General features: G+C 39.3%; 1 protein-coding gene across 1 annotated transcript in view; it reads left to right on the plus strand.

Annotated features, from left to right (window-relative positions):
* Positions 1-23,724, plus strand: part of LOC134531922 (phospholipid-transporting ATPase ABCA3-like) — a 163,551-nt gene extending 139,827 nt beyond the window's left edge. The window contains exons 27-30 of the mRNA XM_063367968.1: positions 4,819-4,989; positions 6,554-6,738; positions 12,251-12,405; positions 23,330-23,724. Of these exons, the coding sequence (XP_063224038.1) occupies positions 4,819-4,989; positions 6,554-6,738; positions 12,251-12,405; positions 23,330-23,653 (835 nt within the window). The 3' untranslated portion in view covers positions 23,654-23,724. The remainder of the gene's footprint in view (positions 1-4,818; positions 4,990-6,553; positions 6,739-12,250; positions 12,406-23,329) is intronic.
* Positions 23,725-24,096: the final 372 nt, after the last annotated feature.

Genomic DNA, 24,096 nt, shown 5'->3' on the forward strand with positions numbered 1-24,096 from the left:
GTACATACATAAATGTAAAAAATAAATAGGATAGGCTAGACAAAAATCTTGATAACTATAAAATAATATAGAAACTACTTGCTCCCCCTACTTAAATCATGTGCTGTACGTGGTCTTTTAAACATAAAGTGTTAAAGTCTCGTTCACCTAAACTCTTCTTTTATACCGCAAACATTGCTTACGCCTGTTATCCCTTCGTTGTGAAAAAATATATTGCTTAAACATTTCGTTGAAGGACTTTACTAGATAAAAACCAAAAGCAGTAACACAGTTCAGTGAAACCCTGGCTCAAATTAAACGTGAACTCTACCGCAACATATAAGCGAGAGGACAACTTATACTAGGCCAAAGGCGAAGGCTCATGAAAAATTCACCTCACAGTAGCAGAAATACCAAATCTACCAAATCGTTTGCTTTGAGAAGTGTCCAAACTAAGTGTAATGGCACCCATAAATATATTTCATGCCCTTCGGTAGTGTCCTTGGAAATGTTGCGTTAAATCGCCCTGCATTTCCGACTAAGCCTATTAAGGCTGTGCACATACTTGATCACACATCATAACATTCGTTAAAAAGTAACATATGAGCTACGAGTCTCTTCAAGTGGGTAAAATCCTATACACCAACACCAAGCCAAGTCTACTTTGGACCCACCATTTACCAGGTCACTGATAAAAAAAATAACATGCAGTTCTTGAACAAAGTCAAAACGAGTCAAAAATGGAATTCAAGGATGACCTGCACAAAAATATTTTTCTGATTAAATAAAGGGCCAAAACATACAGGAAAATACGGCCTACTATTTCTTGTGAGGCGTGGTCTGGCAGTTGTCTACGGTAATCTTGATTCACTGCGAATGCGAGGCATGGGCAGCGAAGTTTGCTCGTGTCGGTGTCAAACAAGTGTTACTTCTTGGCTGCGGCCCAGACTTCCGCAACTCGCAACACAGGTGATGACCTTGCTCGGGCGTCACACACACACACTACCGCGACACGCTGCTCGCTTCCAGCCCAATTGCTGTGCGCCATTAGCCGTGCCGTCCCGTGGCAAGCACGGAAAACAAACCCACTGTCTCGCGGTGTAAGAGGCTATAATATAAAAAATGAATTTTTCAGAGAAATTTTAAAAGGGTTACAAACAATTAATTCAATCATTAAACAGAAGGAAATTACGTTATTTAAACATGATGGCCAACTGCAAAGAAAAAAAATAAGGCAGCAAAAAACTACCACATATAAATAACAAAAGCGGCTTATGACATAAACTATAGAAAATAAGCAAATATACACAACCTGCTACCTATAAAAATGACCTGCAACCCTGTGATGTCACGGCCAGCCACCAATGTCGTGTTTAAAAAATATTTTTTTAAGACAATAATCAGCAAGACAGATGGTATTAATAACTCAAGTGTATTTTATGTGTTCTTTCACAGCCACCCAGATACCAACTGGTAGCATTTCAGATTTAAATTAGTGACATTGTTAAACGTGACATCCACTTTCGCGGAGCGAAAGACATGTCCTTGAAACCCCAATCCAGTGAGATTCATTGGCATAGTCAGATGTAGTCTCACGGAGCTCCCGACATTTGCTTGCTTTAACTGGTCAGTTAACACTATAGCTTGCTTCTTATTTCTGGAGCTCCGTGTGCATCTTACCGTAAGCTTTTAGAGCAGGAGGCATAACCCCCCACTAGTTCTCTGCCTCATACCGTAGGACACATGGTCAGGCACCACGCTTACGAGACCGGTCAACTCCGGTGTTTCTGATACAAACACTTGCCGGCTGCAACATTTCTAACTTAGAGCAAGGGATTCGTATGTTTCCAAATTACTGTTCAATCAGAGAGTGCGGCGTGTTTGTGTAGTTGCACTTTTAAGTACATGTAGGCACTGCATTAAAACTGGAAATGACTTCTACTATACGTGTGAGTACCTTTTTCACCCAGTCGATATCCTGTCCCGGTGAGTGTCCACACGAGAGTGTGTTTAGCCTAGCTAGGGCGTCCTCAACACATGGGTCAGTAAGGGTTCAGGCTAGGCTGCATAGCATAATTTCTCCAGCGCATGTGACGTCCCTGTGGGAGGTTGCTCGTACTGAGATAGCTAGTGCCGGACAACAACAACAAACAACAATACTACTGAGACGTGCACCTCATCTCGGCAATTCCTGTGGAAACCGGTTTGCATCATGTGAAGTTTATGCTTTTAAGATATGAGGCAGGAATTGTAGCTTATATCTTGTGTGAGTTTGGCATTCAGCAATCTCTGCAGCCTGTGCTCAACCCAGTCGGACCTTTTCACCGCCCTTGACTCGATGTTGCAATCACCCCGGGAACATCATCGTTGCATGTTACTTAAATACTGATTCTCATCAACTTTACATTTTTTTAAAGCTTCGTCTTAAATATCGGGCCCCACCTCGGGAGGCCGTCTTCTTTATTAATTTAATGGGAACCCTACACAGGACTTAGACATTAATGCAGAAGTATCGTTCTGCCATGTGGGTGTGCTGGACTTCAAATAAACTGATTTGTGTTGCAGGGTGTTTCATCCATTTCATTATTATTTTGTTTTTATGTTAGCTGTTGTGTAGTACGGAAGCATGAAGTGTGTAGTAAAGGGATCTTGCCGGAACCATGCGTTTCTCTTCGACCATGAGGGGAGTGCATGGAGAAGTAGAGGCGGTTCATTTTTCGTATCATAACACTGAGAGTGGACCAGATATTTTGCATAAGCCGTTCCAGGAAGGGGACATGTCTCAAATTTATCCACATTTGGGGCTATATCATGCCGTGATTCAAAAATTCTAGATTTGTCCGTGTCACCCTTAACCACTTTATGGCAACCATGATAAAACATTAAGCACACTCACTTCCTTACACCCTGCGACCCCATATCGTTACCCTGAACGTGAGGCTAGACGATAGCGTACATCCCTGGTTATGTCTGTGGATATTTTAGACTTGTCAGTTCCTGTTACAGTCGTGTGGTAGCGAGCGTAACAGTCTCTGGCTTGCTTATGTAAAGTTCCCTGTCAATCAAGAACACAAGGCACAGAATAAAGATATCTTAGATTCTTGTTTAACCTTCCCAAAAAAGTAGTCATACATCATTTATTTTATGTATACTAGCAACTATTCACACACCTAAAAAATCCTAGAAATGTATGCAGTGTGGTCATATTTTATTGATTGTACGTACCTAAAAGTTCTGCTTTTATAATGTTAATAACAAAAATGCATAATTTTAAATTAATAACAGCATGACCTTACCGAGACTGAATTGAGGTTTGTGTCTACTACATTTATCAGTTTATCTTATTAAAATAATATAAAGTGGCTTTTTCAGAAAAGGCTACAGTGTACGTGTGTTAGAGGTGGGCTGCAGAGTATCAATCTGCTACTTTGTAACTGATACACACCTGTATCAGGTACTGCAAACGAGTACACTATTCAAGTATCAAGTACTTTAGTATCAGTTTAGAATTCACCGGGAACACCACCATGGCCAATGTGCGCAGAACCCGATCGCAGATGACGGTCACTTGGGCGGAGCTTGTGAAAGGGGAGGGAGCGGCACGACGAATAAGGGATGAAGGGAAAGAATGTAGGGGAGGGGGAAGCCTAAGATGTACATCAAGTTCTGTCCCTGCCCGAACACACCCGAATATTCACCTTCGGCTCGGGTTTATTTATATATATTTATATTTCTCTGTTTATTTTAATGTAGCTATACTATCCTAACTAACCGTCCATAGTGTTCTAAAGTGTTTTAATGTAACTAACCTAACCGACCACTTTTAATATTTGAATTCATTTTTCTTGCGCACAAACAAAACAAATCCCAAGGTTGGCCGAAGGTGAATATTCGGGCGTGTTCGGGCAGGTACAGAGCTTGATGTACATCTTAGGCTTCTCATCAAAGTACGCTCAGTGCGCAGTGCGTGCTCCTTGCAAAGATTGAAGACTCCGATTACGAAAGGCGTGGAAAGAGAACACCGATAGCTTTTTTCGACTACAAAGAATGTAGAATGAGTAAACTGATACCTGTTTACAACTACGAAGAATGTAAAATGAGAAAACTGATACCTTTTTATTCTGGTATGTAACCTGTAATGAGAATGCTGATACCTTGTTGCTTCCTGGGACCGCTACTGCTCTAGCTGATACAGAAGTATCAGCTACTTGTAACCAGTTCATTACTGTATCAGTAACTAGTTGGAACTGATACCGAAAATTGCTGTAACAACCCATCTCTGATGTGTGTTCAGACCACTCACATCTCAACAAGGCGATCTGGATTTGATTCCCGGTGGGACCACACCCAGATTATTTGCAAGTGGAATTTCACGGAGGATGTTGCAGTGGGTCGGTGTGTATTTTTGGGGCACTTAAATTTCTACCACAATTCGTACCGCCCAAGCTCCATTGTTCTCTCATCACCCCTCATTGTTTCTAATTACCCCAATATTGACTTGGCACTAAGCCCTCAGTCATTCATACAATAATGATTTTTTTCAGTGCAGTTTTCAATTAATTAAAAAAAAATCTTCAAAATAGTATTTTTTTAAAAGTCAGCCATCAAATGGACATATTTAATAAATTCTTTTTATTGTAACAATATTATGTGTATCTTCATTTTTCTCTTTTTGCATTATGAAAGTTTGAATGTTAGATTTGTTTAAGATAATGATTGTTAATACTTTTAAATGTATAGCATACACATTGTAAAGTTTGGTCATATATCTCCCAAACAAGTGCTGTGTCGAGCCGGGCCGCGAGGGAGAGCGGGGGGCAGAGCGAAGTGTGTCCCCAGCGGCGGGAACAAGAGGAAGCTGAGCACGGCGGTGGCCCTGTTGGGAGACCCGCCCGTGCTGATCCTGGACGAGCCCACGACGGGCATGGATGTGGTGGCCAAGCGACACTTCTGGGACGTGATCTGCCGGGCGCGCGACAGCGGCAAGTGCGTCGTGCTCACGTCCCACAGGTGAGCAGTCCCCGTGTCGTCGTTGGCGATGCCCAGGGGTGAAGGGGCACACTCATTTTGTATCCATTTTGTAACTTAGCTAACTTATTTTGCAGTACCATGTTTTCTCGTATAATCGTCGCACATTTTATTCTGAAATCGAGTTTGAAAAGTAGGGGTGCGACGATTATGCGGAAAAAAAAAATTGTTTATTCATAAAAACAAAACCCGTTCATGGAAAGTACATTTGTTTAAAAAAAGGTGGAGCATACAAGAGCACATGAAACAATTTATATTAATAATTCATTAAACAATAACCTTTCCACAACTTTAAATAGAAAAACAAAACTGTGATGTGAACGCAAGCCACTTCAATCTGTGACGTGAAATAACGTGTAACTTGTCACGAAAGAGTGCGGGCCGTCAAATGTAGTTAACTCGGCACCTGACAGAGAGCGCGCGATGCTTGCAAGAGGCGAGATATCGATATTCGACTACGTGCGTACGCTCTATACGGGAAACAACATAACCAAACACGAATTATGCCAACTAGCCAGGGGCATAGCCAGGGGGGGGGGGTTTAGGGGTTCAAACCCCCCCCCCCCCTTAGCAACAAATCTTTAATTAATTTCTTATTCATCACTCAAACAAATTTCATATTAAAATTAATAAAATTTTTACCATTACAATATTTAAATTTAAGTACTGAAAACTGCTAAAATAGCACTATTTTACACCTTAAAATCCAAATTTTCCCGGGGAAGGACCCCCGGACCCCCCACTTTAATACGGGGGGGCCATGCTTCTTAACACCCCCCATACACAAATCCTGGCTACGCCACTGCAACTAGCGCTGGTTACATGTTTACAAAGTGGTACACCGCGGCGACGCAGACAATCAGAAAAAGGCAATAACTTTTAAAAACATCTTTAAAAGAAAATTTACAGGTCTGACAACTTCGTATTTCCGTTAATTAAATAAGTGAGAGGTAATGTCCGAATATACATTAGATTTATACTTTAAAACACTTAGTTTTATACGGAAAAAATATCTACAATGGTACACCACGGCGACATAGAAGATCAGATAAAGATAATAATGTTTAAAAACGTTTTTAGAAGAAAATTTACACGTCAGACAATTTCGTATTTTCGTTAATTAAATAAGTAAGTGGTAATTTCCGAATAAATATTAGATTTCTACTTTAAAATACATTGTTTTATACGGAAAAGATACCTTCATAAAGCTCTCGGCATCTAATAGCGGGACCAAAAACAACATGCGACGTTAACGCGAAATTTTTTTAATCCAAATTTTGACTGCAAAATATAGGTGCGACGATTATGCGAGTGTGACAATTACGCGATAAAAGCGGGAAGTTTGCTTATTACAACCTGCATTATAAAAAGTACGATAAATTGTGTCAGGCTTGTATTAATGAGATTTGACTGTATTAATATAGTGATTTGAGACCTACATGAGATAAATCTTGTGGAAACTGGTACAACACTGGCCACTACTGTGCGCGAGCACTCACACCAAGGTGGTTGTGCCGCTGGTCGCAAGTGTCTCCGTGTGCCCCAGCATGGAGGAGTGCGAGGCGCTGTGCACGAGGATAGCCATCATGGTGAACGGGCAGTTCCGCTGCATCGGACCGACCCAGCACCTCAAGAACAAGTTCGCTGAAGGGTACACTCTCACCGTGAAGACCTCCGACTCAGGCCTCGACACCCGACCCGTCAAGGAGTTTGTCGCTAGCTCATTTGAAGGTCAGCGATTGCCATTGTTGCCACACACAACAACACCATTGTTTAAAAACTGAACACTTAGAATTAAAACCAATAGGTTTATAATTTAATAAATAAAAAGATTTCTATCAATAAATAAAATATACTGTAAGTAGTATCAATCAGGCAAAATTTTAAATTTATAAAAAAAGTTTAGTCATATTAAATAACGTTGAAGGAGTACTTGCACATCAAAACTGGAAAGCTTATTACACAAGATTGCCCTTAATAGGGCATTTACATCTACACTATAACCCCGATTTTACGAACCCCTGATTTAACGAATCAGTAATTTCACAAAAACATTCTCAGGAACCGTTGAAAAAATTGGAAATTTTGATACCAAAATGTTAATAATAAAAAAATTGGAAAAAACCACTTTGAAAGTTTTTTTAAAAAAATTATTTTTTAAAGCACAGTGTATATTTTGTGTATGCTTTAATACTCTCATTTATGTTTCTATAAGAAGAACAAAAAAATGCACGACCGCCCGTATCCCAGTGATGTCTTACGCCAGTGACAGGATATCTACCCAAGCTATTAGAGTTAAGACATACAGTCAAACTTCTCTAAAACGACCCCTCACGGTTCCCAGGAATATGGTCATAATAGAGGGGGGTCGTAATAGATGTTTTCCGAAAGTTTCAGTTGATTTCAACCCCCCTCCCCCTTCCCAAACCGCTACTCGCTAAGAAACCAGCCGTCAATGGCAGGATGCTGTCACTCACAATGCTAGACGGCTTTGCTTTAAACCCACTTCAACCTTCATGACAAGTCCGTCGCCCTACAGGCCACCTCTAAAGAAAATATGTCAAAAGACAGTTTATTTTTACTGGTTAGTTTACATGTACGTTTTCTGCTTGCCGTAGTTAAATACACTAGAACCCCGATGTCACGAGCCCCGGATTTAACGAAGCAGTGATTTTACGAATACATTCTCGGGAACCGTCAAAAAATTGGACATTTTGACCCAAATGTGAAGATCAGAAAAAAAAAACTAAAAAAAAACCAAACGAAATGAAAGATCATTAAAATCTGTTAATTTTAACACACAGCTTATTTTTGTGTCGGTTTTAATACTTCCAATAATGTTCATCTAAGAATAACAAAAAATTAATGGGACATTTCCTTTAAAAAAATGGCAGCGGTAGGTTCTGCAACGCGAGTGGGCGCACACGAAGCTCGCCTGGCTGGCTGGTGGCAGCGGCTTCATGACGCATAAGCTCACCCCTCCCTCCCCTTGTTAACATTCTTCAAGGCTAGCTCATCCCTCCCAGACACACAAACCATCTACAGTAGAATCCCGCCGATGCGACCCCCTCTGATGCGTCCATTCCGTTTATACGTCAGTTTTTTGAGAAACCGTGGAAAATTTAAGCAGAGAAAGTCGAAAATTTGAGTAAAATCGTAAAATCGGCTGAAAAACAAGTCTTGTCACACTTTGTTGGGCGCTATATGTTCACGTTTATCTTGGCGGGAGCTGTACTGTAAGCAGGCAGGCATACAAAAGGCGGTTCTAAAATATATACCACCCCTCTAGACTGTCCACGCGGCAGTGTCTAGCCGAGCTCGGCATGTCCACTATCGCACGAAAAGCCGTCTCAGCTGTCACGTTATCTTACCCACCCGGCGGCTTGACGTCATACGTGACGTGACGCTTACCTCTCCCATCCCCTGCTAATTATTCAAGGCTCATCCCTCCCAGAGCCACAAACATTGTAAAAACAACCCTGCCCCCCTCCTTTATCAACTAACATTTCAACACATTCCCTCCCTTATTTAAACCTTCTGTGTGAGAAACTGTCAGCATTCTCCTACCCTCCCACACCGCGTGCGACAAAAGCCAGGTTGTATAGTCCATTCTCGGTAAAATAAATATTTTTATGGGCTTATACGACTGTCCTTTGCCGTTAATAAATACTGTTTAATTTATTATGATACAATTTGTTTATTAGTCACTCAACAGTTTCTGCTGAAAAATCACTAATACCTCGAAATTTATTGAATAGAAAAATTAAGCAGGGCCGTAAATATATTTATTTTACTGCATAGTTACTTTTACATCTGCATTCCAACATTTTTTCTTTTCTTTTTTTTTTTTTACACTGTGAAGGGAGTGGAAAAGATAATTGCTTGAGCTGTCAAAATAATCATCGCTGGGCAAGGGCGGGAGCGCATCCTGTCGGTCTGTCGCTGATTATCTACTCCAAAAACATGTCACAGCATTTCAGTATAGCATTGTTCTTATATCTTTCGTTTATAGCCGAATGTTTTCTACCTGATCCACAGAAGTTCCTTCGCCACGTTTTGAACGAAAATAACCAGCCGGCTAGCATAGCAGAACTCGCATGACACGAATTCATTTAGCGCGAGTATTTTATGTATTTGGATATTTTTTATTAGGGGGGGGGGGGGTAAAAATTGGTCCGAATTCTTTATTGCGACCATTCCGTTTATAAGCCCGTTTTTCCGGGAACCGTGAGGGGTCGCATCAGCAGGATTCTACTGTAGTGTTCTCCCTATAACACCCCAACTTCGCTCTCCTTTGAAAAACCTTCAGTGAGAAAATGCTCATTTCACCCTCCCTTCTCCCGTAAAATTGGGCTATTATGAGGGAGGGGTAAGATCGTTGTAAATTATTTCGGACCCCTCCCTCGCCATCAAAACACCCTAAAAAAAAAGTATGTCAAAATATGTCATTTTTTACACCAAGTTCGAGTTCAGTCATCTCTGGCAAGGAATTTACAAGCTTTCAAACTTAAATATAAATGTATTTTAATAGCAAGGGTCCTATGAAAAGGAATATAGGTACCGAATAAAATTAAGCTGCTGTCACCAAACAAAGCATAAAACGGCCCAATGCAAGGTCGCTGCGTTATTGCTCGCGCGAGAGGCGAGACGTGGAATGTTAGAAGAAAGATAAATGCGGGGGAGACAGAGGGCAGCCAGTGTGTTTCCTGCGTGGGGAATAAGTGGCGTAGCTTTTTTTTTTGCTGGGAGAAGCGACCTTTTTCTGTCAACCCACGGGAAAAGATAATTGCTTGAGCTGTCAAAATAAACATCGCTGCGGCTGTTAAAACAAGTCAAGGCAGGCGTGCATCCAGTCGGTCGCTGTGTATATCTACTTGAAAAACATAACATCTCAATTCATAACAAGATTCCTTATAATCTACACATATTGCCGGATGTTTTCAGCCTGATCCATGCAAGTTCTTTAGCCACGTTTTGAATGAAAACAACTGGCGGGCCAGTGTTGTGCCCTGTTTTGCGGACACAATAAGCTTTTATCAATTTGCTGACAGTTTTAATATATTTTTACTCTCGTTAAAATGAAGCAGATAACGTGATTGTTAACAAGTACAAGCAGCATCCGAGATTTGCCGCAACGCACAGTACGGGGAGTGGGCGAGCAAGGGCGAGCGAGCGGCCGACTATAAACACGTTGCCACAAAAACCTTTATCTGCACCCTGCCCGCAAAGGGACGTGGAATGGGGGTTGTCAAGCGCTGACAGCGGTCGACAGGAAGTGGTATCTATTTTTAGATATGCGCTGCCTACGGCAGTACAGCACTCGGCAAGAGAAACGCAGTAACACGCTGCTCACCACAAAAAACTTATTTTCTGTCCGATTTCCTTCGGATTTTCGGCGATTTTCGTCGGTTATTGGAAATTTTTTCACGATTCCTCGAAATCGGGTTGTAATAGAGAGGTGGTCGCAATAAATGGGGTAGTAACAAAAAGGTTTTACTGTATTGCCATTTCATGGACAATATTAACTTTTTCAATACAATATCCGTATCATCTTGGTGGTCTTCAGACTTCTGTGTTGACTTTAAAGCTTTTCCCCATCTGAATGCACAATAATTAATCTTGGACCTTTCTGAATAGATTCTGTGAGGCCTATTACCATATTTAACTGTCTACATGTACTTAAGCTGTGTGTGGCATGAACATAAGTATTGATTACGTAAACTATGGTAATACCATCCTTTCAAAAAAAATTGTTTTACATATTAAAAAGATAGCACCCTTTTGTAGCAGTAAATGCAGGCTTTCCAACCAAAATATTTTCTCTAGTGTCTTGAAGTACTTATTCTGTTGGATTATTCATAATAATATGCCTCTAAATGGCAAATTAATTATATTTGAATTACTGCCATGCTGTAATAACTTATATTTGAGGTTTTAATTCCTCTCAAAACTTTGATAATGTAAGGTTCACAAAAGCTATCCTGCAAAGCATAAAACTATTCTTGTAAGAAATGTATATTTTTATTTATTTATAATTTCAAACAATTTTTTACACCACTGGCTGTTATTATTAATTTGTGACAGTTGAATTAAATATGCTTGTATATTTGCCTTATGCATAATTTTGAACAGTGATAATGCTTATAAAAATACAAGCTCAGTTTGTAAGTCCAAATTAGGTTTTTTTTTAGCAGGAATATCAGATTGTTTTTTGAATGATGTACTACAATTGGAAGTCAAACAGTACAGTCATTACCTATTATCTTTGAAAGATTTGTGGAATGGGAGTGCATGACTTGATGTAGGCTTTTGGACATACGCCATTGCTTAGCACATGTATGTCTGCAGAAGAAAACTACAAAAAAACACAAATGACAAAAAACACAAATTAAGCAAAAATTGCTGTTGTCAAGATTTAGCGCCACACAATATTCCACAACAGGAATATGGTCAACAAACAAGGAAAAAACAAAGAAAAATGGACTAACAGAACGAAAAAACCCCCACAAATGATGACAGCACAAAAATTCCGAACCCAAAAAAATTCAACACAACAGTTGAAACGAGACAAAAAACACAGCAAAACGAAAAGACGAAACAAACACAATAGTTTTCCAAAACAAAAAAAAAAGAGAAACGAAAAAAACGTAAAAACCCCCACAAATGATGACAGCACAAAAAATATTGAACCCAAAAAATTCAGCACAACAGTCAAAACGAGACAAAAACACGACCAAACGAAAAGACGAAACAAGAAAACTGAAAACTGTTGTGTTTGTTTCGTCTTTTCGTTTGGTCGTGTTTTTGTCTCGTTTTGACTGTTGTGCTGAATTTTTTGGGTTCAATATTTTTTGTGTTGTCATCATTTGTGGGGGTTTTTACGTTTTTTTTCGTTTCTCTTTTTGTTTTTTGTTTTTTTGGAAAACTATTGTGTTTGTTTCGTCTTTTCGTTTTGCTGTGTTTTTTGTCTCGTTTCAACTGTTGTGTTGAATTTTTTTGGGTTCGGAATTTTTGTGTTGTCATCATTTGTGGGGTTTTTTTCGTTCTGTTAGTCCATTTTTCTTTGTTTTTTCCTTGTTTGTTGACCATATTCCTGTTGTGGAATATTGTGTGGCGCTAAATCTTGACAACAGCAATTTTTGCTTAATTTGTGTTTTTTTGTAGTTTTCTTCTGCAGACATACATGTGCTAAGCAATGGCGTATGTCCAAAAGCCTACATCAAGTAATTACCTATGTTTCCAGGCGCATCACTGAGGGAAGAGCAAGGTAATCTCCTCACGTTCTACATCCCTCCGAACAGCGGCCTGAAGTGGTCGCGAATGTTTGGGGTCATGGAGCGGGCCAAGGCCTCGCTGCACATCAGCGGCTACTCGCTGGGGCAGACCAGCCTCGAGCAGGTCAGAGGGAAAAGTCTCGTCGACATCAACGTCGTCAGATGATGATGAAAGGGGATGAGGTGCTGATGGAGCATCGATGGAATTGATGGGGGTGGGGGAAACTGCAATGTTCGCCACAATCCCCACTTGAGAAATAACCTGTTGCGGCCCCACAGCGCATCAAACCCTGCTCGCCTTGGCAGAAGGCAGGTGGCATCACCACTGAACCAATGCGTACCCTACCTTAACAGGGAAGCAGATTAAAATATGTGAATTGTGAGACCTAAAAAAAATTGTAATCTAAATCGACAATCAGTGGGGCTATGCATTTGTATCATTTGCAATAACACAATTATTTAGGCAAATTTCAGTAATTGTTTTATTTTTTTAAAGTATTTACTGAGAATTCACTTCCAAAAACCTCGAATACTGCGAATTTGATGTTTAAAAATAAACATCAATTAAAATGAGTAATTGTGTCCATAAGTTGTATAAAAACCATGAAATACATTTGAATACATTATTTTTCTGACAATTGTATGGTTTATATCAGTCTGTTTCATCTGTTGTTCGAAAATGTGGCATAGTCATCAAAGATAATAGGCTTCAATACCAAACTACGTATGTAAATGCAAGCTGTCGTGACCGAGCGGCTGGTTCCTTATAGGTGAGGCTATGTGGGGCAGCGGAGCGATCAAAAGCAATAACTTACTACTGCAGACAGGACAACTCTTATTATTATTCTTCATTCTTGGCTCGTTACAAGTATTAAACTCTACAAAGCTTTTACATCCACTTCTTGATACATAGAAATTACAAGTGCAACTTAAGATTCTACAAATCTGTTCCTTCTGACAAAGCTCTCAGTCCCCATCCTAGGACCTCCTCCTCGGGAGTCTCCCGACACACTCTCCTTCCCGTCCGCTTCCTTCTGCCGGGGCAGAGCGCACTCTCCCCCCACCCTTTCTCGTGATTCGTCGTTTTCATTTACACACTCGTTTCATGTTCAGTCCAAGGATTCAGTCATTGTTTAACCTTGTGATGCGTAGTTTCCTCTGCAGTAAACAGTCTGTTTCAACCACCACACATAACTAACATTTGTTTAGCAAACTGACGTATAAGGCTTGTAAACCTTCGACAGGCATACTCATTGTTCGATACACAAGACATGAAACACTCTATTGAAACATTACTCATTATTCACCTTATGCTTATAATACAATTTAATACCAGAATTATAGTTATAGTATTTTTATATTTCTAATTCTAACCCAAAATAACTAAAATAACTAGGTGCTTACGACACCTCCCTTGCGGGGGAAAAAGAAACAATTAAAGAAAATACAATTGTTTCTTTACACCTCTCTTAGTTTGAAATGGGACTTAGCCATCAACGACTAGTCTGAGTTCTCCGTAAACTGTTTCCTCTCAATTCGATCCTTTCCTCTATCTGGCTTTCGTTAACGGAATGGACCAGCTCATTGCTTTCCCTAGGTCTGTATGTGTTTACAATTGTTGGTTTAAAACATATGGTTTTACAATTACAGCAATCACCGGCCTTACACCTCTTGTAGCAATTACCGACAATAGTTTTACAACACCCACATTTTATACAACAATATATACATAAAATACAACTTAATGATATGATAATGATATAGGACATTACAGATACTCGTGAAATCACGTTTGTGTGTTTTATTTTCCATTCCTCTTCATTTATCATATGCTATACTTCCTCTATTTTGTGACCGGCAATCTTCAAATCGTCTAACCGAGTTATTGTAGGTTTCAAATGTAACTTTGTTTTTAATTTCTCAAGTGTTACTTTATAGTTTGTTTCATCACAACAATCTATGTCAATATTTATTTTGGGAATAACATCTTTTGTGCTAGTGTTAGTAGTTAACTCCAGTTGGGAGGATATAAAGATGTTGGTACCGTAACCTTTACATGCACTTATAAACTTAAGTTTGCCAGTGTCTTCCACTGTTGCGTCAAAAGGTCCAGTTTGATCGCAAACTATAGTAATTTTTTCTTTATCTGGCGCAATATATATCCATTCATTGTGCTCTAGCTGAATCCAAAGGGTCTGCTTTAGCTCTACTATTTTCTTAACACAATTGCTAGGTATAGGACCTGTAGTATACAATAATTTGGCTGCACAATCTTCCCGTGCATAAGTATTGATCAATGGAAAGGTTTGTCTACACACTCTAAGAGTTTTAGTTATTACTTTACACTTACTCAATTCATACTTGCTTATTTTTGCGTAGTACTGTTTTGAGTGTTCCATCATAATATAATCCGTTTCCGGATCTATGAAAACATATTTGTTTGTGGCAGTTTTCATTTTTACAGGCAATGGAATGATTCTATATATATCAAAAATTAAATGATCAGTTACTGGTAGTCTAATTACATAACATAAAATGTTCCTTTTGCTAAACACTTCCAGCTCCATCAGGTTAAGAAGGGAACTATCTTTGATTGTTCCTTCTGGTAATGGTAGATTAAATTCTCGAGAATGAGTAGATTGAAATGCATTGAAATATTCAACGATTTTTTGTGGTGTTATAATATGGGGGTTTAAAATCCCTTTAAATGCATTTATTATGGAATTCAAAATAGATTCACATTGAAATGAAAGGGTTTCAATTTCTTGATTTAATAGAGTCAAATGCTCGTTTACTCGTATTCGTAGGTTATGATGAGATAAAGCGTCGGTTACATTCGAGTTTATGCGGTTTATCTCATCTGTAAGTTTTACTAGTTGGTCAGCTAACATTTGCTGATTCTCATTTAAGTCTTTAACAGTTCGGTTCATGGTTTGCAAGGTCGATTTTACAATAAAAATTTGTTCCTTACTCAGCTTAAGAAAGTCTAATTGTTCTCTCTAAAGTTTCGTAATTTTATTATTATAAAATTCTGCATCTTCTTCGTCTAGCGTACCAAAAATCACTTTACTCAATTGCCCTATTAGGTTAAATGGAAAGAAACTTCTTTTTACTCTAGGACTAACATGGTCTTTGGTTATACCTCCTATAATTTCTATGGTGCGCGCAGTGGCGTCTAACCTGTTTGATAATTTTGTTATAGTATTAGAACATAGAGTTTTACCCTTATACACCGGAATTTCCTTATTACATAATTCATTTACAACACTTACATATCGTCTTATCGTATTATAATTATTTTCAGGCTGACTTAAATTTAAATAGGAGATTAATCTCCATTCAGTATTATACAATCGTCCATTGCCGTTATGTTCGTAGTACAGTCCCGAAGTTTCTTCAATTTTAGTGATTTGAATGTCTAGTCTTGATGACACTCCACTCACATGTTCAGGGTTCAACAACAGGGTAAAAATGAGTTGACTGTAACATACCAATTAAAAGTACGGCTTTAACCTGTTTGCATGTACCTTTACAAGCTTCTTACGTTTGGTAAGGATGGTTATATTTACTCCTTCTACTTTTACAACATTATAGGGGCCTACATATTGGCTGGACAGTTTCTTGGACCTACCTCTTCTGACAGTCTCGTCATACAGGACTTGATCACCAATATGAAAAATGTGCTGGTTCACATGTTGATCATAATTCCTTTTATTAATTTCTTTAGAGATGATTAAATGTTTTTTTGCTAATTTGAAAGTCTCTTGCAATTTTGTTTTTAAGGTTTTTACATAATCCTCATAATTATAATTCTTTTCTATAAAGTCCTTCTGTAGGATGCCAGGAATATTAGGTAATGTACCAAATAATAATTCATGGAATGTAAATCCCGTGGACCTATGAGGCGTAGTGTTATGGACAAAAGTGGCATAATTTATCCATTCGTCCCAATCGAGTTGGTTGGTGGCGACGAAGTGTCTTAAAAATTCAGTGAGGGAACGGTGCCATCTCTCTAGACTCCCATTAGATTGAGGGTGATAGGCAGTTGTTTTGATTTTGGCAATTTTTAACAATTTACACACCTTCTTAAACAGATCACTTGTAAAATTGCTTCCTTGATCTGAGATTATCACTTGTGGTATACCAAATCTTAGTATTATTTCGTTCACAAAAGCTCGCGCCACCGATTCGGCTGTTTGGTCGAAAAGGGGTATGGCTACCGTATACTTGGATAATAGATCTTGAAACGTTAGTAAATATTTATGATTATTGGCAGTCTCAACTAGTGGTCCCAAAATGACGAGAGCACATTTTTCCCATACTACATTAGGCGTGTCCGTAATTTCAAGCGGCATTTTTATGTAAGGTCGTGTTAATTTATTCCTTTGGCAAGAGTCGCACCTTCTAATATAGGTTTCTATGTCTGTTTTCATCCCGTTCCACTTATAATATTGTTTTATTCGGTCGTATGTTCGGGCGATCCCTTGATGGCCTCCTATCGGTGTGTTTTGAAATTCCTTAATAATTTCCCGTTTCTTTTCCGTGGATAATTCACCCTCTCGCTTCTCAGTGTTATCCTCTACAGAGTGAGATTCGTCTGTTATCAATTCCTCCATTTCTTTTACTTCGCAAAGCCTACTCAGCGCATCGGCATGCATGATAGTTTTACCGGCTCTGTGTTCAATCTCATATGAATATTCTTCCAATTTTAACCGCCATCTTAACAACCTGGAACTAGGGTCTTTTACGTTAAAAACATATTGTAGAGGTTTATGGTCGGTTATCACCATGAAATGGCGACCTAATAGATAGGACCTGAAATATTTTACAGCCCACACTATCGCTAACATTTCGCGCTCAGTCGTCGAGAAATTGACCTCCGCCTTATTCAACGTACGGCTGGCATAGGCGACGGGCTTTTCCTTACCTACATCTCCTTGGGACAAAATGGCTCCTATAGCTAGTTTGCTAGCGTCTGTCGTCACGATAAACGGTTTATTAAAATCCGGATACTGTAAAATTGGTTCTGAGGTCAGGATTTCTTTTAGGGTGTTAAATGCAGTTTCCTGTTCGTCTCCCCAGATAAAGGGAACGTCACTTTTTACAAGGTTGTAGAGGGGTTTTGCAATTTGCTGAAGTTCGGTATAAATCTTCAGTAATACGAGGCTAATCCGCAAAAGATTTTGATGTCTTTAGCGTTCTTTGGTCTAGGGTATCCCTGTACTTTGATCACTTTCTCCGGATCTGGTTTCACGCCATCGTCGCTAATCATGTGTCCTAAAAACGTTACCTCCGTGCGTAAAAACTCGCATTTATCAGGTTGTAGCTTAAGGTTATGCTCTCTCATTCTAGTGAAAACCTCTCTTAACCGGTCGTTATGTATCTCTACTGATTGGCCATGTATTATGATATCATCTAAGTAAACAAGACATTTAATTCCATTTAGTCCTGACAAAACAGTGTTCATTAATCTCGTAAAGGTCGCAGGAGCTCCCTTTAACCCAAACATCATTCTGCACATCTCATAGTGACCCGTCGGGGTACTAAATGCGGTTTTGGGTTGATCTTCCTGTTTCATCCTTACCTGCAAATAACCACTAGCCAAATCTAGAGTCGAGAAATATTTTGCTTGTCCTAATTGATCTAATATTTCTGTAATATTCGGCATCTGATACAACGAGTCCACTGACACAAGATTCAGTTTTCTAAAATCTACAACGACCCTCCATTTCTGTTGATTGGAAGCGTCTCGTTTTTTTTGAAATCACTAATATAGGCGCGTCCAAGGGCTCAGACTGGGTTTGATAATACCCTGTTCTAACATCTGTGTCTCTTGTTTTTTAATTTCCTCCTTGTGAATTTCCGGAATACAATATGGTTTTACATTAATGGGCCTCGTCTCAGCACCTGTAGGGATACTATGTTCAATGGTCGGAGTACATGTGAGTGTATCACCGGGCAAGTGAAAAATGTCTACAAACTCTTTGCATAATTTTAGCAATTGCTTTTTTTCTGTGTCGTGTAGATGGTCTACCCTTAACATCGATGCCAATTTCTCTTTCCTTTCCCTATCGGAATTTTGAATACTCAACAATTTCGCTGTAGAGGGTATTTCCTCTAATTCATCGACGGGCATATCTACTTATACTTTGTGTTCGTTAGTATTTAATATAGAACATAAACATTTGCCATTTATCACTTCCGTCAATCCATCTCCTAGATAAACTCCCTTTTCTATTTCTCGTTTTTCTACTAGTCCTAATCCTTCGTTGCTAGCATTTAATTGCACTATTTTTTCGCACCTAGCTATTACATGAATTCTCATATTTTTGACAGCATGATCTTCTTCACAAAAGGGGATTTTCTCCTTTTTGATTATCAGTATATTATATTCGAAATCAACAACAGATTTAGTAAAACTTAGAAAATCTTTGCCCAAAATACATGCATGAGGACAGGATTCTATAATGTGACATTTATATCTTACTGTGGAAGATGGTAAACAAAAGTTAAAATTAACAGTCCCTTTTGTAGCCATTACATTGGTGGCTAAACCGCGAATCTTAGTCTTCTCCTTTTTATCACTGGCCGATAGGATACTCTTATATTTAGAACATTCTCTCTGATTAGTGTTATGTCGGACCCTGTGTCTATAAGGCAGTCTACTGCTTCACGTATTTCGTCTAGCTTTAAAGAAACTATACTACTCTTGGTACAGATAGCATCGTCGTTACTTTGTTCATACTCTATTCTAGATTTTCTATTGCAGCTGTCTGTGTTCGGCTCCTTAGGGTGCATATACCGCTGCTCGTAATGCCCCCCTTTTAGTTTCCCGCGTTTTCCCCATGTTTCCATAATCGCGATTCGGTATAGGAAGGTCTATCCTCTCGCCCTCCTTTGTTAATATATCCTAATTCCTTGTGATTTCTTTGGTCATACCTGTACTGATTTGGATAATCATTTCCTTTGGCAAAATTGGTATTGTATTTTCCGTGTTTGTTAAAGCAGTTTCGGGCATAATGTCCCGGTTTACCGCACTCAAAGCATGTGGAGTTTCCCCTGTTTCTCTCCTCTTTGTGGGGCTGAAAAGTCTTTCTCTCATCTCTTTGTTTACGTCGACAATTCGCGTCTGTGTGTCCTGTAGTGTTACAATTTTTACAAAATAGCTCTCCTACGTGTACATATTTTTTCCATCCTTTATTTTTATCGGGTTTTCGTAATAAACATTTTTCTAGTGTGTGTCCGCCTTTTCCGCAATTCGAGCAACTGGGCCTTCTTGTTACCGTATCTCCTACTTTTAACATTGGGGGTCTAATTCTCTCCTTAAGAGACAAAAGATTCGACTCCTCCTCTAGTGCTGATTCTACAGCTAACCCTAGAGTCTCAATTTGAGCGCCCTTGCTCCGAATAACTGTTTGAATTCTTTCATCAGATAACCCTTGTACGAAGCAGGCTCTAGCCAAATGTTGTATTAAGGCCATTGCCCCGTTTTCTTGCGGGCGGGTGCATACCTTTAAGGCCGCCTCTTTAAGTTCAGTTACCATTGTATCGACTCGGCTACCCCAGTTTACAACAGGCTCATGTGATCCCTGTCGAGCATTAAATAACCGACAAGCGTAGAAATCTAAAGTTCTGCGAACCGCATAATTCTCCTCTAAAATTTCTTTTATCTCTTCCCAAGTATCAGTGTTTTCGCGGACTAAAATTTTGGCTTTCGCGTCCCCAACTATTTTTGATTTTACGAACTTTAACAGCACTCTATGTCGTTCTGGGTTCACTAGTTCAAAAGCCGTGTCAACATTATCGCAAAATTCTTTGAGTTTGTTTTTTGTACCATCAAATGGTTGATTTATCAACTTTAACGCCTCTGTTACGGAAATAAAAACTTCCCCAGTTTCACTTTCCTCGTTACTGTCAGCCATAATTGTGGAGTAAACGTAACCCTCCTATTTATACCAAACTGTAGGTATCATGCTTAACGTATTAGCCGTACTGACCTTATTATAATAAATTTCGTGAGGGTACCCATGGCCCTCAGCTCTTCACACGTAGCTCCGGTTGGTCGTCCCTCGCGCTGCCGTCTGCAGCTGTCGCCTCTTCCCTACTGCGGGGCTATCTTCGGCTGGCGGCGTCGGCTGTTCCTATCTTCTATGTCAACATCCTCTTGGACTCTTGGAGTATGACGAGTGGGGCTTTACGTCGTCTTCGTTGTTGATGTTGTTTGGATACGTTGTTGGCTTTTCCTCGCTGATTATCAGTAGTCCAGTCGCTGCCTCGCGGAAGTTGATATCTTCTTCAAACACTCTGACTCGCCTTCGCTCCTGGGATGCGGTGCTCTGATACCAGTGACGGACGATTTTCCCTTCTCTCTTATTCTCTCGTAGATTTGTATTCGGCTGTCCTTACGCAGTATTCACTCACAAAAACCCCACATCTGACACCATAATGTCGTGACCGAGCGGCTGGTTCCTTATAGGTGAGGCTATGTGGGGCAGCGGAGCGATCAAAAGCAATAACTTACTACTGCAGACAGGACAACTCTTATTATTATTCTTCATTCTTGGCTCGTTACAAGTATCAAACTCTACAAAGCTTTTACATCCACTTCTTGATACATAGAAATTACAAGTGCAACTTAAGATTCTACAAATCTGTTCCTTCTGACAAAGCTCTCAGTCCCCATCCTAGGACCTCCTCCTCGGGAGTCTCCCGACACACTCTCCTTCCCGTCCGCTTCCTTCTGCCGGGGCAGAGCGCACTCTCCCCCCACCCTTTCTCGTGATTCGTCGTTTTCATTTACACACTCGTTTCATGTTCAGTCCAAGGATTCAGTCATTGTTTAACCTTGTGATGCGTAGTTTCCTCTGCAGTAAACAGTCTGTTTCAACCACCACACATAACTAACATTTGGTTAGCAAACTGACGTAGAAGGCTTGTAAACCTTCGACAGTCATACTCATCGTTCGATACACAAGACATGAAACACTCTATTGAAACATTACTCATTATTCACCTTATGCTTATAATACAATTTAATACCAGAATTATAGTTAAAGTATTTTTATATTTCTAATACTAACCCAAAATAACTAAAATAACTACTTAGGTGCTTACGACAAAGCATCCAGATGCAGAAAGCTATACAATTGATAGTTCAGTAAATGTTTTAATTTCTCTATGAGGTATTGATATCTCTCTTTAAAAACAGTATCTGCTGCACTATGAAATTACAACATAAATTTACGCCACTATAGTTAAGTTCAGACAACAGCCGCTCCACTGCACAGACAACCGTAACTAATTTGTCTTTATAGTTGCTGTCACGTAAACGCTTGTTAGATTACGTACAGACTATTTTCTTTACTACTAGAAAACATTTGACGCAAATAATACCAAAAAAAACAATACTTAATGACATTTTTTTTCTTTTTTTAATACTAATTCCCACTTGACACAAGTTGTACCAAAACAGATACACACCAGGGGCGTAGGGAAGGAGGGGGATCATAGGGATCCATCCCATCCCCCCCCCCCTCGAAATGCTTGGAAGGTTTTTTTTACCTGAGTTGTGTTTGTAATTTGTGTTATTTTAATATTCAAAATCAATAATTTTTACAGCAGAACAATATTCAATGTTATATTATGAAAACTGCTAAAATAGCACCATTTTGCACGTAAAAATCCAAATTTTTCCGGGGGAGGACCCCCGGCCCCCCCCCCCCCCCCGCTTCACAAAGGGGGTGAGTTAATAAACAAATGTTTAATCCCCCCCCCCCAAAATAAAGTCCTGGCTATGCCCCTGATACACACACAGCACACACACACACACACACACACATAGTTTTAATATGGCTGTAATGTTATGTACTGACATTAATACACCACTTGGCCAACAAACGTGAGTTTCTCAAATCTAGTAGGAAGTTTCAAACACTGTCTTTAGGGTAAATAGAACAAAAGACAGTAGTGTTGGAAAAACACAATTTTTGTAATTTAATGACTTTTTTTTTATTTTTTTATGGAAAAGCTGCAACTCTAGAATTTAACCATCAAGCAGTTATGTAATTTTTTTTGTATTATAAATGTAAATATCATTTTTTCTGAGCAGTGAATTACATACTTTATACTGCTAGTACTAGAGATAAGCTGTGATGGTGTATAAATGATAAATTCTATTGGTATTTAGAAAAGAAAGACATTTTTATGTCAAAATGGAAGTAAATGTGCAAAATAACTGTGTAAACTTACACCACTTTCAGTTAATAAATAATACCACTTAAAAGCTAAAAGTAACACCACTTTGCACCATAAGATAAAAACACAAATGCATGTGTGTAGCAAACAGTAACAACAGAAGAAGAACGTTTCGCGTATTGTTCAAACTAAAGATACCACGGTGTCTTTTATTTTGCTGCTGATAGGTACTACGCAGCGCAGGTCATTCCGTATGTTTGCCTCACTTGCACGCGTGTTCGGGAAAGAAGGGGCTCACTGTTTTGTAATAACAGACAAGTGTTGCATGCAGCTTTATATAATAAAAAAAACAGTTTTTTTATCACACAAATCCATGGGGAAAAAATTAACATCTAGTGCTTTAAACTTCCAAAAATGAATAATTTTTTTTACAAATAATATAATTTAAATTTACGTAATTTATTTTTAAAAAAAGTATTGCAGTGTCACACCTTGCAACTAGGTTATTTTTCGCACATATTCACCTGTGTTGATGGCAAATAGCTGTCTGGTATTTTCTCTTTTCTCTTACATATGTATTTGGTTTCACGTCTTCCGAGTTAATCTGTGCCATCTAGATATTGTTCTTTGCAAACTCTCTGCACACATAATTTTATTATGTGACCTACAACACAATCAAATAGTGGTTTGATCATACCACAGGTCTACATGCCCGCCAAAACTCACGTTTTATAGATGTTCACCCAGAAAGATGAATAAGAGTTCAATCTTAATTTTAAGAAGTTATTATGTACTTATATTGATCTGAAATCTTAATATTAGAAGAATCACAAATAAATTTTTGTGTGTTGCAGGTCTTCCTGATATTCTCGAAACAGCAGGGGTCACCAATGCAGGAACGCCCTCAGACAACAGTAATACCACCATCTCAAATTACAAGCACTGATCCGGTACCACCATCTCCGATACAAATTCCAGATACGCCGATATCACCACTAGAAACCCCGATATCACCACCAGAAACCCCGATATCACCACCAGAAACCCCGATATCACCACCAGAAACCCCGATATCACCACCAGAAACCCCGATATCACCACCAGAAACCCCGATATCACCACCAGAAACCCAAACACCCTCACCAATCAGCAGATACCACCACCGATACTACCACTAATCTCCAACTTTTTAAATTACTAGCAATCATATGTAAATAAATAATTTAAATAAATTTTTGTAAAAACTGTTTGTGAATGTCATTATTTTATTTCTAATCCTGTAATCCTAATATTCAAAACATACATTTACGTCCCTCGGCCTAAGGTTCCTAATTTGCTGTTTGCGAAAATGTCCTGTTTTGCCCATGTAGCTCTCGTCGAAGAGGAGTGAGTTCAGGCCAACGTGGCCGGTACCAGAAAATACGGGACCTGGAGGGAATTTTACGTGGGTAGGAGGAACTGTAGGTAGTTCAAAGGATAATGCGATGATGTCCGTTTTCACGAGCCCCGTTTTATTTCCGTATAGCAATCCAGCCGCAGCCTGGCCGGCACGTCGCGGAACGAGCGTCCTCCCCGCCGCGACCCGGACTCCCGGAAACAAGTCTCGTCCTTAGGATGCGAC

Source organism: Bacillus rossius, chromosome 1 (assembly GCF_032445375.1).
Source record: "Bacillus rossius redtenbacheri isolate Brsri chromosome 1, Brsri_v3, whole genome shotgun sequence".
In the NCBI taxonomy this organism is placed as follows: Eukaryota; Metazoa; Arthropoda; class Insecta; order Phasmatodea; family Bacillidae; genus Bacillus; species Bacillus rossius.